Source organism: Nomascus leucogenys, chromosome 8, assembly GCF_006542625.1.
Source record: "Nomascus leucogenys isolate Asia chromosome 8, Asia_NLE_v1, whole genome shotgun sequence".
Taxonomy (NCBI): Eukaryota; Metazoa; Chordata; class Mammalia; order Primates; family Hylobatidae; genus Nomascus; species Nomascus leucogenys.
The window spans coordinates 97,209,981-97,225,833 of record NC_044388.1 but is presented as its reverse complement, the minus strand read 5'-3'; the positions used below and the strand labels follow the sequence as shown (position 1 = coordinate 97,225,833).

Genomic DNA, 15,853 nt, shown 5'->3' with positions numbered 1-15,853 from the left:
GACAGTAGCAAAACAGAGAGTAGGATCTTTTTACACTGAGCCCTATGTGTAAAAACCACTATGGCCTATTGTCTTCCTTTTCCACTATTATGGATATGTCGCAGTTTAAATCTGCATTGCAAAAGTAGATCCTAAAACTCTTTCTTCTTATAACCAGACACTGAGTTCCCTGATGCCAATGGGTGCTTTGCTCCTGAATGGATTTTATGCCATAGATAATCACATGCCAGAGCTTATCATGATCATGTATTGACTTCTGGCCTATTGACTGGAATGACCTGACTCACTAGGCATCAATGCCACAAAACAAAAACTCTTAAAATTGCATTAAATACTTTTGGGTATCCTGTAAATATTTCCCTATCAAATACTAGTACTAATAGGTGAACCGTATTTAGCTACTATCTGGATTAATGCTTGTCTTTATAATGTTTCTTTTACCAGTAATAACACTGATTTACCTTAAATCATACTGAAAGTCTTACCTTCAGTAAGTTGTTCTTCAAGGTCCTTAATCTCTTCCGTTTCCTTAGCAATTCTAGAAAGTATCTCATCCAAACGACTTTCAAGTTGTTTGTACTGCTTGTTCATAATGTCAAGCTGTTGTTCTTTACCCCTCTTTTGAGCCTTCATATGGGACTGAATTAAAAAAAAAATCAACAAAACTCCAAGTTCCTTAAACTCCTTTAAAAATAATAATCCTTAACAACATTTTTAAAGGAAGAATAGGAAATAAATATAATAATTTGCATCTATTTGTGTCAGGCCCTATATTGTTTTCACATGGGTAGTTTTCATTTAAATTTCAGGATAACTTGATATGGAAATCATTTCCACTTTACAGGTGAGAAAACTGAGGATCAAAGAGGTTAAGTGGTTTTTCCAAGGGCACAGCTAGGTAGGTCAGTGTTATTTGCGTTGCATTAAATTGTGTCTCTCGCTCTCTTTTTTTTTTTTTTTTTGAGATGGAGTCTGACTCCATCACCCAGGCTGGAGTGCAGAGGCACGATCTCAGCTCACTGCAACCTCTGCCTCCTGGGTTCAAGCAATTCTCCTGCCTCAGCCTCCCAAGTAGCTGGGACTACACGTGCGGGCCACCACACCCGGGTTTTTGTTTGTTTGTTTTTGTTTTTTTGTTTTTTTTTAGTAGAGATGGGAGTTTCACCATGTTGGCCAGGCTGATCTCGAACTCCTGACCTCAAGTGATCCGCCGGCCTTGGCCTCCCAAATTGCTGGGATTACAGGCATGAGCCACCGTGCCCAGCCTAAAATGTGTCTTTTAAAAAAGGTTTCCAAAGTTAGTTGGTTATGGCATATATCTATAGAAAAAGACTTAAAAACTATATCCCAAAATGTTAACAAGAATTATACCTGGGTGGAAGGATTACACAGGGATTTTTTCCTTTTGTAATGAGTATTTTTATATTTAAAAAACTTTTATAGTAGATAAGTAATGCCTTTTTAATAAAAAAAATTAAATGTACTTTTTAAAAAAGGTTTCTTAGAAGAAAATAGATGTATGAAATAGATAAAATACTTGAAATTCAAATTTACTTTCAATCTCTTATACAAACAAACATTTGGCTTTTCAATAAACTGAGAGCTGACAGGGACCTCAAAGACCACTTAGCCCGGTGAGTCTCAAAATGGAGGGCCCTAAGGAGGTATACCCCTCTACCACTACACTTACCCATGGTGGAAAACAGAGCTTTCACACACCCACACACTCTCCCGCACCCTGAAGTCATGGCATTAGGGCACTACTGTTAACTGAAAAGAGTGGATTGTATTTCTCAGGTGTGCTAGGGAAAGCAAATCAAGAGCCAATGATCTAGTCTAACCCTTCCTTTTAAACATGAGAAAACTGAATTTCAGATCCATCAAATGACTTGCATGTCTCCTGAGGCAACTGTTCATATGGAGACAAAATAATCCCCCAGAGAACCTTTGCCCTCCCACTCACACCTTCATGACTCTTAAGTTGGTACCCACAGAATCAGAGGAATACAACAATAAATGAAGTGAAAGTTATCGAAAGAGGGAACTGTATCAGTCAGAAAAATGAACACCAAGGATCTCAAGTCTAAGACCCATGTGATTATAAAAGAATATTACTCAATTTTATGTATTTGCTTACCCCAAATACAAGAAAGAAACGTCTCTTCATTTCTGATGAACAAAAGAGTGGCAGCTTAATTGGAAGGTTTTTAATTTACTACTGGTAAAACTTTATGGTATTTTGCAAACTCTCTTCCCTACACTCCCAAAATACCCATTTGAAATCTTTCTGTGTTAACTACATATAACAGCTTACATTCTAAGTATATTTCGGATTTTTATGGCTCCAGAAATAATTTCTTAAAAGACTGCACCCATATCAATAAATCTTTAAAATTCACCATTAAAAATTCCACCGAAACCTTTATACACAGGATAAAAATCTGGTTCAATATGCCAATGGTGTACATTAAATACACGGGAACAAAAGTAGATTCTGCGATTTACACCACCGTGGAGCTCACAAAAGAGTTATTGTAAAAACAGGAACTTACATCTCTGACTCCTCCTCCTTTTAAGTCCTTTGTACAGAGAGAGAAAAAATGATCATACCTTAACTTAAAATTTATCCTGTTAAAACTGAGCCGTTGAGAACAGAGAAACTGTGGGCGGAACGCTTTCTAATGCTGTCTTCAAATTCATGTGCACTTCCCTCTCTGACAGCCACACTTTTGCAAGCGCCTCCGAGCCTCTGTAACTTTGCAGAGCCTCAAACCACATTCTTGGCCAAGAGTGAGCGGCGGCCCCGCCCATCCAATCACCAGCAGCCTCTGCGGGCAGGCCCCACCCTCCGCGAGTTAAATCATAACACAGGAAGCTCTTGCGGGCCAATCACGCCCAAACTTTGCAACAGATCACTACAGCTCGTTCCCTCTAGCGAACGGTTACCTTTTGCTTCCAATAGGGCATTTCCCAAAAGAGAAAAGCAATACAAATCTTCATTATGTTTGCTCCAGTGATAATTTGTGCTTCTATGAATAATTTTATAACTAAAATAGTCTGAATTTGAAACCTAGCTAAATGCTTATATTTGCTGAAAACCTGCCTAGGCTTAGTTCTGAGCTAATTTTAAAATAATCTCTTTAGACCTTTAATTGCTTTGTGAGGAGAGGGTCATTGTGGTAGAATAAACAAGGGCTTCACCTCTTTCTAAAACAATGACTTGGGGGCAATTCACTTAATATTTCTATATCACATTTTCATCCTCTGCAAATTGAAAGGAAAATGGATAGATGTTAATAAAGTTCCTCACCAGAACATGGAAAATACAGCACAATGTACGACACATTGTGGGCACTTAATATGTTGTTTTCTATAATATCTCATCAAAGTGAAGCTTTTACTTTTAAATTCTATTGGCTATTCAGAAAGATTCTTCATCTGATTACATAAAAATTAAATAAATGTCCACCTATATCTATAGAAAAATATGCAGGCATCTCACTCTTGATTATTTCTCTTCTGCTTAAAGGCTCACATTTTGTATCCTAAAATGGGATGCCAAACACTAGCCAATATGAAACTTTGTGAATCAGAAAAAGATGTTCCCTCTGGATAAACTTAAAAAGAGATGTCCTCCGATCCTGGGACTAAGGCTGCAAACTTAAGAACTATTAGTAGTTTTAATAAAATTAAAAAGGAAATTCAAATCTGGTTTGTATGTTTCATCCCCATTGCACAGGTTGATTTTAGCTAACTTCAAAACTTGGATGCCATTCCCATGCCTCATTTACCTCCTTTCTAAATATAATTCTCTACAGAAATCCAGTGGGAATTGAACTCTCTGTCCACCAGAAATATAACAGTCACTTGTTGAAAGCAAACACATAATCCAGCTACTAATTAGACTCATAGATCACAGAACTGGAAGGGGAAGCAAAGGAGTTTTGGGTAGGATCTATAAGCTGCTTCCTCCCTTCCACAATACAAGAATTCATAAACACAGGGCTGGTTGGTCCCTGGGGATACAGATACCAGTAAGATAGAGTTCATGTCTTCAGGGGCCTTACATGGGTGGGAGATTGAACAAACATATGCAATAAAGTAAGATACTATTGACCACATTATACATTACTTAAAATACCCCATTTTTCCTCAAAATTATTTAAAGTAATCAAGACTACTTTTGGTTTCAATGTTAATACTTTGGTTTCAATTTTTAGGCTTTTGTTAGAAAAGACCTTATATCTGTCATAAGGTTATCCTTTATCGAAATTAGCTGGCCCACAAAAAAATATATATGATATGTACTAAAATGCTTAAAGGAATAAACAACTTGTCAAGTACTTAAAGCAATTACAATATCCTTACTATGTTAAATTCTATGATTTCTATTAATCCACAGATCTTAAAGTTCTTTAAAAAAAAAAAAACTCCTATTATTTAAGGTATACCAGGAAAATATGTAGAAGATATTTTTCCTCGTATTTTAGGAATGTTAGCTAAAATATAAGTAATTAGTACAACTTCTTAGAGTAGAGACAGAGACAAGAGCCTGGCCATATCCAGCCACCTGACCATATCTAGCCATATCTCAGGAAGAAACATTCCAGAGAAATGTTTCCTTTTTTAAGCACAAAACAAAACAATATGAAAAAACAAATACCTTCAGTGGAAAATTTGCATAAAGGATTAAATAGAAGAGGTAGAAAAAGGACTCGGAACCCCCTTCAGCTTTTTCTGCTCTTAAGAAAGATGAAGAGCTGGGCATGGTGGCTCATGCCTGTAATCTCAGCACTTTGGGAGGCCAAGGCAGGCAGATCAGGAGGTCAGGAGTTTGAGACCAGCCTGACTAACATGGAGAAACCCCATCTCTACTAAAAATACAAAAATTAGCTAGGCGTGGTGGCACACGCCTGTAATCCCAGCTACTCGGGAGGCTGAGGCAGGAGAATCGCTTCGGCCGGGCATGGTGGCTCACGCCTGTAATCCCAGCACTTTGGGAGGTTGAGGTGGGTGGATCACGAGGTCAGGAGATCAAGACCATCCTCACCAACATGGTGAAACCTCGTTTCTACTAAAAATACAAAAATTAGCCAGGTGTGGTGGTGGGTGCCTGTAGTCCCAGCTACTCGGGAGGCTGAGGCAGGAGAATCGCTTGAACCTGGGAGGTGGAGGTCGCAGTGAGCCGAGATTGTGCCACTGTGCTCCAGCCTGGCGACAGAGAAAAAAAAAAAAAAAAGAGAAAGAAAGATGAAAAAAGGCAAGGAGAGAGAAAGGTAAGGAGCAAATCTCTCTTCCTCTGCAATACAATGAAATTTAACCACTTAAAAAAAAAAAAATATACCATGCGGCCATCATTTACTGAAAGCTACCTTCTTCAAGCCCTAGGTTGTTTTGTTTTAGACATACACATTCCATATGTGTGTGTGTGTGTGTGTGTGTGTGTATACACACACATATATTTATATATAATACACATACATCTACACATACATACATTATATATACACACATATGTACAGTTTTCCTTCAGTATGCATGGGCGATTCATCCCACGATTCCCTGCAGATACCAAGATCCACGGATGCTCAAGTCCCTTCTATAAAACGGCATAATATTTGTATTTAACCTATGGACATCCTCTTATATATTAAAATCATCTCTAGATTACTTATAATACCTAATACAGTATAAATGCTATGTGAATAGCTGTTATACTGTCTTGTTTAGGGGACAACAACAAAGGAAAAAAAGTGTGTACATGTTCAGTACAGACACAACCATCCTTTTTTTCCCTAATATATGTGATCTGCAGTTGGTTAAATCCACAGATGCAGAACCCATGGATATGGAGGGCTGACTGTATGTATATATCACTTAAATTTGTACATCAAACTAAAACAGACTTTCAGAAAGGACTCTGGACTCTGATGCTAACAATGATGAGACATGTAATATGTAGAGAGAACAAGTCAAAATTTCTTAATTTACTCACATGTTTTGGGTCTTTGGAATCCAGGCTATCTATGGCTATTTGCAGGTCCTTAATCTCCTTCTGCTTTTCGGCAATTTCCTGCTTTTGCTTTTCCATCTGCAGTTCTAGATCCAGAGCTTCCTGGCGTAATTTATTTGCAAGTTGTAGTCTACCACTCAACTGCTTGTAAAGAAGGTCTTTCCCTGCTTCTGAAATCTAATCTCCCCAAACCCCAATATATAATTAGCAGAGAACAACAACACTGATTTATTAAGACAATGTCTATAATTTTAATAAGTATTCTATGTTCTATCAGTTTTTTAAAAATAAAAGTGAAATGTGGGAGTTATCTAAGCACTCCATGCATATTTTATACTTTCATGCTTATTATATGTAGAAAATCATACTTTATAAAAATTTATGAAAACTAATAATAGCAAGCACAAATAAGCTGTCATTCTATAATAGTATAGGCAACTTGTAAATTATTAATAATAAACATAGTATTAATAATAGCCGACTTTATATAGCACTTACTATGGGCCATGCACTGTTCTAAACTCTTTATATACTTTTTTTTTTTTTTTTTCAGACGTAGTCTTGCTCTGTCGCCCAGGCTGTAGTGCAGTGACGCAATCTCGGCTCACTGCAAGCTCTGCATCCCGGATTCATGCCATTCTCCTGCCTCAGCCTCCCGAGTAGCTGGGACTATAGGCACCCACCACCATGCCCGGCTAATTTTTTGTATTTTTAGTAGAGACGGGGTTTCACCATGTTGGCCAGGATGGTCTCAATCTCCTGACCTCGTGATCCACCCGTCTCAGCCTCCCAAAGTGCCAGGATTACAGGCATGAGCCACCATGCCCAGCCTCTTTATATCCTTTAACCTAATCCTCAAAACATATAAAGTAAAAAGTATAATTATCCCAATTTTACAGATAAGGAAACTGAATCATGGAAAATTTAAATATCTCACCCAAGGTCATACTAGGAGTTTGTGGAAGCAAGACTTTGTGTGACTCTAGACAATTTCACTGACTACTACACTATAGTTTCCTAGTTTTAATATGAAGACAGTCAACCAATAAATTGAGTACTGACATAGAAGTAATAACTTAATACTCTATCTCATTTCTAACAGTTTTTAGCATATTTAAACAAATGTAAAAATTTCTCAAGAGTCTTAATAGAAGTGTAAAAAGATGAAGATAAAAGACTGAAAAGAAATAAAATATGGATGATTATTATGTAATTCCCCATAACTGCAATACCTTTATAATCAGGAAAAAATTTTAGAATTCCCTGTTCACTGGACAATCATCTCACACTAAATAATTTCAAAATACAGCAAACTCTTATTAAACTGAGATTTTTATTTCACTGAATCAGAACCCAGCTGAAGCTTACCTTTGTTAGCATGTCAACTAAGTGAACAGTATAAACAAAAATCTAGGCTATTAACTTTATTATTAACTATTAACTATTATTAACTATTAATATTAACTCATTTAAATAACTATTTTCCAAGCATATTTTGGAAGTATCTATTTCTTTTAAAATTAAGTACATTATTTTCATCTATCAATCTATGTAAAGCTTTGGCCAGTGCTATTATAAAATATTCTTTTTAAATTAGTAAAATCATCTTGATAGCTCCCTCTACCTCATCTCCTACTTTCAACCCATCATTAAGTCCTGTCAGTTCTACTGTCCAGTGTTTCCTGGAATCAGCTGGCTTTCTCTCCACATCCATCAGCACCTTCCTGGTTGGTGCTGGTATCATCTCTTGCCTGTACTGAACAGCCTCCTGAGAGATACAGATGCACACATCCCTTCCATCTCACTCAGTCCATTTCACTCTTCATGAAGTTAAGGCAAAGTGACAAATAGGATCAGCCACTCAACTATCTAAAGCCCTTCAAAGGTTTGCCATTGTATGCAAAATAAAATTCAAACTTTTTAAGATGGCTTATGAACAATTTGGGAGGCCAAGATGGGCAGATTGCTTGAGCCTAAGAGTTCAAGACCAGCCTGGGCAACATGGTGAGACCCCATCTCTACAAAAAAATATAAAAAATTAGCCGGGAGTGATGGCACATGCCTGTGGTCCCAGCTATTCTAGAAGCTAAGGTGGGAGAATCACCTGAGCCCAGGAAGTCAAGGCCCTGTCTCAAAAATAAAAAAATGCCTATGAAGCCTGGCATGATCTTTAACCTCATGACTCTTTAACTTCATCTTCCTCTACACTCCCCCTTATTCTGCAGAGAAATCTCTAGTCTGAAGGCCTTTGTACACACTGTCACCTCTGCATGGAATACTTTCTGCCAGCTCTGCCTCACTGGCTCCTTCTCATGCTTTGTATCTTAGCCTGTCACCTCTTCAGAGAGGCCTTTGTGAATCCCCACAATCTAAAGTATATCTCTTTTAACATCTACCCTAGTTTTCTATTTTTTTCTTACAACACTGATGCTTTTCAACTTTTTTCCTTTTTTTTAAATAAACATTTTTTCCTTTTTGTTTGTTTGTTTATTGGCTTATTTCCCCCACAAGTCTGTTCATGAGAGGGACATGTCTATTTTGTTCATTAATCAGCGCCCAGCCCAGTGACTGACATATAGTAAGGTTCCAATAAACTTGAGTCCATTTCTAGTTAGTATAAAATCTGAAAGTAACAATGAAGTGTATCTTTTAAAAGAATCTACAATTTGGACTTCACACTGTTGTTCTATCTACTGTGGTATGAATGTAGTTACCATCATAATTTTTAAATACTGATTTTTAAAAGTTATAAATAATTAAAACCTTTTTACCCACTCAAAAACTAAAATGTCAGGCAAATTCCTTTTTTTGAATTTTTGCCCCTATGCAATTACATCATGGATTTGAGCTGCTTACTCGCTTACTTTACAACACACTTTGGTAATTTTTGAGAATATGTTACTTCAATCTTTTTGTATACCACATATCTCTTTTTTTTTTTTTGGCTTGTGTTTGATGACAATGTTCATGCTATAGCAGAGATATCTCCTGGTTCTTAATCTAAGTCCCAGGATCTTAAAGGTGGAGAGTGCTTAATTAAAATAGAAGAGATATATCAGGAAGCAACTTCTCAAGACTACACCTTTTTACATAAAATTAAGTAATTTATTTCTATACATGTTATAAAATGCTAATTGGATGTCATCATAAATGGAAGAAAATTACAATTGGCAAATTCTAGAACCATATTTGACTCTGAAATTTATTATTCCATAATTAATTAGGCAGCTAACTGCTTTTTAAATTGTTTTATATGGTTATGAAGGGAAAAACACATTTCATTTTTCATTTCCTCTTAGCATTGCTGCTTTGCATTTACATACCTTTTTTAGTTGTATAGCTTCTTCCAGTTGTTTCAATTCTTCAGTAGCTCTCAAAATTTGTTGTTCTGCCTTTTCTATTTCATCATGCAGTTCTGATAGTCGAGTTTGTGCTGCAAATTTAAAAACCATGCTCACATAATATGAAACAAGAAAAATCTTGAATTCTGAAATTTCAACCAGATATTCTTTCTTTGTAATAACCTTCTCCCCACTCTATTAAACTGTCATTATACATCACAAAAAACTTTTAAAGTAATTACTTATGATTGCTTTTGTCTATTTATTAATCTCTAGAATAAACTGTCTCATTATATGGTATAGAACTATAATTGATCCTTTTATTTGTAAAATTCTTAACATGAAAGGGGCTATTCCCAACACTAGTAAACCCTTTTGAGAGAATAAGACTTTTATTGGAAAATATGCACTTTACATGTTACTAAGTTATTATTAGGTTCAGGATATTTAAAATAACCCATAAAACCTTGTGTTAGAGGCAAATACTTTACAATGGGATTCAATATCAAGAAATTCACTACTGCGTTCTCTCTCCCAGCTGTTGATGATCTCAAATCAATTATTTTCCACCTCAAATTTAAGATTTCTCTCTCCCTCTCTCCTATAAAACTATGAGCCAGCCCCTTTAAAGCTAGTCTGCACAAAAATCTGATTTATTTTTGCTTTCCCCCAGAGCCTTGCATATAGTATACACAGACATAAATAACTCAGTTTCTTCTCTTCCTTCACCAAGTCAACCTCTATTTGTCTTCCATGTCTTCCACTTAGCTACCAGTCAAGGAAAGATAAGCCGCTGGTCTGTCTGAGAACACCACAGTGGGCCATAACGCTGGGGGGATGCTCAAACCCAGGTCAGAGTTCTGTTTCTTCCATATCCATACAGCTGAGTGGGTAAGCAGATTCAAAGTCTGTCATTGGCAGGGTCTCTAAAGTGCCCCCCTGCCTTGACTTATTCCTTTATGTGACTTGCCAGAAGGTATTAAGATCCCTTGAATTAGATTGTGGGGCATGGGGCATGTCAGGAAAAGTCAGAGGCTAGCCTTAGGCCCAGGCCTGAGGAGAATCCTCTGTTCCAGCTTATACAAAGCATTGCTTTAGGTTTTTGCTACATGCATAGTAATCAATCAAGTGGTTCTTTACTTGCTTCAGTTATTACTAATTGTGACTTCAAATATATAGTTCCAGTGCTTATTTGAAGGAGGGGATTTACTCATTCTTGAATCCCCTGGACATGCTGCTATCAAATTACTGCCCAAAACTCCATTCTTAACCATAACAGGAATCATTACAAAATAAATGCTCGATAAATCTGCTTGATAATCACTACTTTTGTTTTAGACTTTTCATGGAAACAACAATACCATCAACATGTTCAATTAAAAGAGTTATAAAACAAAATTGGCCTACATATTCAATGTTTTTATATATTTTTTTAAAGAATTTAAAATAACTTTTTTTAACCTGCACTTATTTTTTTTTCTTTGTCTTCCAGTTGCGTGTCCAGTGGTGTGTGGCCTCTCAAGTTCACATGATCATTTCTAAGTTGTTCATCTGGCTCCATCTTCTTGATCTGTACTGCCTGAGCATTGTCAATAATATAACTCTCTGTGGCAAACATATTTCTCTTGTATCTGGATTTGCCAATGTAAGGGCTTTCATCTGCGGCTTTTTCAATTTCAGCATACTAAAAGCAAAATAATAGATTTATGGTTTAATAAGTGACCTCCAAGCAGTCAAATGACATTATTCATTTTATTAGTGGCAAACATATCACAGAATTGCTCAAGTTTATATAAATTCTACATGCCTAGGAGCTGATATATATTATTCTTTTATCTTCTTCTTAATATACCAAAAAGGAAATCAGAACTAAAAATGGTCTCCAAAGAATTCTTCCTCTACCACTGAAGAGTGAAAATTTGGACTGATTGATTAAAGAACTGCCTACAGTTATGTGATTTTTAGCACTGCTTGATCTCTCAAATTAGAAATATGGGTGTTTTATTTTGGTTTCTTGGCTCATATAAGTAAAATCTCAGTCTAACATTTTTTCAGATACATGGTGTGTAGCCATCAGTATAATACATTTTAATAAATGAATTTTTAAAAATGAAATATCGTATGATATTGGTTGGAATCACTGGGTCTTAGAAGTTTGGCATTTCCTCACTTGCAGCGACATTTACAGCATTTGTACCAATCATGATTGACTAATACTGAACCCAGTAATTACTGAACAAACCATGTAAGGAGATGACTATTCCATGGTACTGAAGCACTTTTCCCAGAAGTCTGGATTTAAGGGAGCTGATCAACCCATACACCTGGGAAAGACAGCTGCGAGTTAGACGACTGCTTTTGGTAATGGATATGGCTATGGGCAAAGATTCTTTTGAAGTTTTTTACCTCTTTAGGATTCTGTTCTAACTCCCTGAGCCAAATAAGTCATAGATTGAACCAAAATACAGTTTAATCCTCTCATAACAAGAAAGTGGAGTGATATCTGATGAAATCCCTTACATGTCCTCACCACCTGCCCTCCCCCATTCCATCCCATGTGGGCTTTAACTTTGGATTACTAAAAAAATTAAAATAACTCACCTCTGATGGATAATAATTTAGTGGCTCAAATTTAGCATCAATTTTATAAAAGGCCAATTCCTGTTCCAGCTCATATTGCTTCTGACATGCTCGTGTTAGTTCTATGGTCTTCTGTTTTAGCTATTGGCCCAATTTGATATGAGACAACATATAGGATCAGTAAGTTAGTATAAAGGTGTGATGATATGGTAAGTTCTCATCATAAGTAATAATTATATATGTTTAAAAACTCCACAGTAAGCTGCACAACACTCAGAACATTTTATCTTACTTCTAAATTATAAAAAATGAAATACAAAATTATTATTTCATCAGAGATCATGTAAAAGACCTTTGAAGTTTATATGCTGCTTCAGGATATAATGAATGATTGTAAAAATCACTTAAATTTGTAAAACATGAAAATATTTTTGTATCAATTATTTTTGTGCAACTGGCCTAATAAATACCTGCTTCCTGATTTTCCAATAATTAGCACTAATTTCTTAAACTGACTTTCCGACTTTAACAATAGTTTCAAATGATAAGGGAAAATGATAACTGACATTAACTGCAGAGAAATAAAGAGGAATGAGAAGGATGAAAATAAGAGCTTGGTTTTAAGTGTCATACTGTTGTTGCTGTAGTATTAAGTGTTCAGAATATTATTCTTTGTAATAAAGAATAAGGGATGTGAATAAGCTCAACCAGATCCAAATATGTAATATTCAATTTTAATAAAGTAATTCTACTATAACTTTTTATTCTTAGAAATTTTTGGAGCTTGGAGAAGACAAATGATCCAATCTAATTCTCTGAATTTATAAATACAGAAATTAAGTCTCAGATTGGTGAACTGACTTGTCAAAAGTTACATATTAGATCAGTGTCAGAAACTAAATATTTTATTAACTAACTACTAGTACTAGCTCCTTTCTACTAAACCAAACTTTGAGTTTATTTCAAAGATCCACTAAGTGATTTTTGTCTTTTGGCCAATATCTGATGGTAGATATCAAAGAAAAAACATGCAGAAAATGTTCATTGATATAAAAATGCAAGCAGAAGAGAATAAAACGTAAACAAACACAAACATTTTACAAGGCCCAGGAAATCAAAGTCGTGCATGATTTAGCTCACAGTCACCTCCTGATTATCCATCAAAATGGAAGTAATAGCCTAGATAATGGGTAACATTGAGCCAAATACTCAATGTGTGCCAGACATTGTGCTAAGCATTTTACATAGGTTATTGTACTAAATCTTCACAACCACCCAATAAGATGACAAAAGCTGCACAGAGAAGTTAAATAACTTGCCCAATTTCATAGCTGATAGTGGAAGAGACAGAATTCAATTCCAAGTCTCCTGATTTCAAATCCAACACTGCCTATTCTTCCATGCTGCCTTTGATGTACTGCTGCAGGGTGTCCAGCACATTACCTACATTGATATTTTCACTGAATGCTCATAAGTCTCCGAGTCTCAAGAAAGAAACTCACAATCAACACTGTCAACTAATCTTGGGTTCTCTCCTCAAAACTCATTGGCAATAGTGGCAAACAACAGGCAAATGTGACTGGAATCAGAGAATACATGAACTGGTCTCTGCAGGCAAATAATAATAAATAGGCTGTGCATTTTCAAAGTGCTTTTCTGCCTTTTATAAGCCCCAGGCTTAGCATATTGTAAGCACTCAGTAAATGTCTGTTGAAGAAATGCATGAATAAAAGCAAAATAGAAGTCAAATGAACTGGAAAGTAGGCTAGCCACAGTATTAGCTTTGGATAATCAAGAGTTGACTGCAGGTAACATATTTACCAATCAGAAAAATAATTCTTTCCCCCACATTCAAATTTTCTGTCCTATATAAACATCCATTAAAAAAAAAATACACACGCAAACAACCACATTTCCCAAGAAGACAAGCCAGTTTCAAAACTTAAAATGTAAGCAAGCATATTAATGCAAGTTATCATGCAAACCCTGAAAAACATAGTGTACAGTTCAGGCCTGGAAGAACTACCTTTAAGGAAGAATAAAGAATCAGCAGAAAAGGGCCTGCAGGAAATCAAGACAAGGGCTAAAAGAAGAAGCAAACAGATACCGTCACCTGGAGAGTTAAACTGTAATAATACAAGTTGCTCTTTACTGACAACTTACCATAGGAAGACATGGCTTTTAGTATTGGCATTATTCTTTCTTACATGGACATATTTTATTGTCATTCTGAGTTATAGATTTACTACCTTCCATTACTTAGCTTGATTCATTTCAAATTATTTTCATTATTACCTCATTAAATCCTCACAATTCTGTGAGGCTTGCAGGACAGGTAAATAATACTCATTTTAAATATAACTAAACTGAAGCACAGGAATTAAATAATTTGCAAAAGGACAAAGAGTAAATTTGGTTAATATTTGTTGGTGGCAGGACAGGATACTACAGTTTAAATGGCCACCAGAAGACTTACTTCAGTGCTACTTTTCTTTTATACATTAATTGGCCTAATGCACAAGCAATTACTTTTTTAAACTGGAAAACTTCACATAATCACAGATGATATTATCGTTAGATATTCTGCAAAAGATAATAAAAATGTTTTTCAAATATAAGCTCTTAGAATAAGACCCAGAATTATTTTAGGCATCTAATAGTCCTTGGGACTAACAGAATAGGCAAAACCAATATGAACTGGCAATTTAAAGAAGAAATGCAAAATAGCCAATAAATATATATGCAATACACAACTGTCCAACAACTATAAAAATTCAAAATTAAAACAAGATTCCACTTTTTTCTACCACATGTACAAATTCAAAATAATAGTACCCAGTTGGAAATTGGGTATTTTCTTCCCTTCTGAAATGTAAATTGGTTAGAAGCTTTTTGAAGTGTGCATTAACATTTATCAAAATTTTAAATGCAAATTACATGGTAGGGTTTATGCTAAAGAAATACTAGTATGGGCCGGGCGCGGTGGCTCACGCTTGTAATCCCAGCACTTTGGGAGGCCGAGGCGGGCGGATCACGAGGTCAGGAGATCGAGACCACGGTGAAATCCCGTCTCTACTAAAACTACAAAAAAATTAGCCAGGCGTGTTGGCGGGCGCCTGTAGTCCCAGCTACTTGGAGAGGCTGAGGCAGGAGAATGGCGTGAACCCGGGAGGCGGAGCTTGCAGTGAGCCGAGATCGCGCCACTGCACTCCAGCCTGGGCGACAGCGGGACTCCGTCTCAAAAAAAAAAAAAAGAAATACTAGTATGAATGCCTAAGGTATATATAGACACACACACACAGCTTTTCTCTGTAGTACCGTCTCCAATAGCAAAAAATGTGAAAGCAACCTAAATATCCATCAACAGGAATAGGATAACTAAATTATGAAGAATACGTTTAATGGAACACAACATAGACTTTAAAAAGAGTAAGAAGGCTTTATACATGCATGTACATATATTTTTTAACTTGGAGAGTTGTCCATGTATGCTGTTTTGTGAAAGTTAAGATGCTGAATAGTAATATACAGTCAACTCTCCATATCTGTTGAGTTCTGCATCTGTGGATTCAACCAACCACAGATTAAAAATATATTTTTAAAAGGATGGTTGCATGTGTATTGAACATGTACAGATATTTTTTCTTAATTATTATTCCCTAAACAATATTTATTAGCATTGACAATGTCTTAGGTATTATAAGTGATCTAGCAATGATTTTAAAGTATACTAGAGGATGTACGAAGGTCACTTGCAAATACTACACCATTTTACATAAAGGACTTGAGCATCCATGGATTTTGGTATCCATGGGGGTGTCCTGGAACCAATTCCCCACAGATACAGAGGAATGACTGTATACAGTAACATTCCTTTTTTTATTACAAAAATATTCAAAGGTATAACATGCCTAATTAT

General features: G+C 35.9%; 1 protein-coding gene across 1 annotated transcript in view; it reads right to left on the bottom strand.

The window, feature by feature from the left end:
* CNTRL (centriolin) overlaps nt 1–15,853 on the bottom strand; it is a 101,468-nt gene that overhangs the window by 51,998 nt on the left and 33,617 nt on the right. Inside the window, exons 8-12 of the mRNA XM_030817724.1 lie at nt 11,956–12,075; nt 10,816–11,038; nt 9,337–9,446; nt 5,996–6,190; nt 486–639 (exon numbers count right to left, since the gene is read on the bottom strand). Coding sequence (XP_030673584.1) covers nt 486–639; nt 5,996–6,190; nt 9,337–9,446; nt 10,816–11,038; nt 11,956–12,075 — 802 coding nt within the window. The remainder of the gene's footprint in view (nt 1–485; nt 640–5,995; nt 6,191–9,336; nt 9,447–10,815; nt 11,039–11,955; nt 12,076–15,853) is intronic.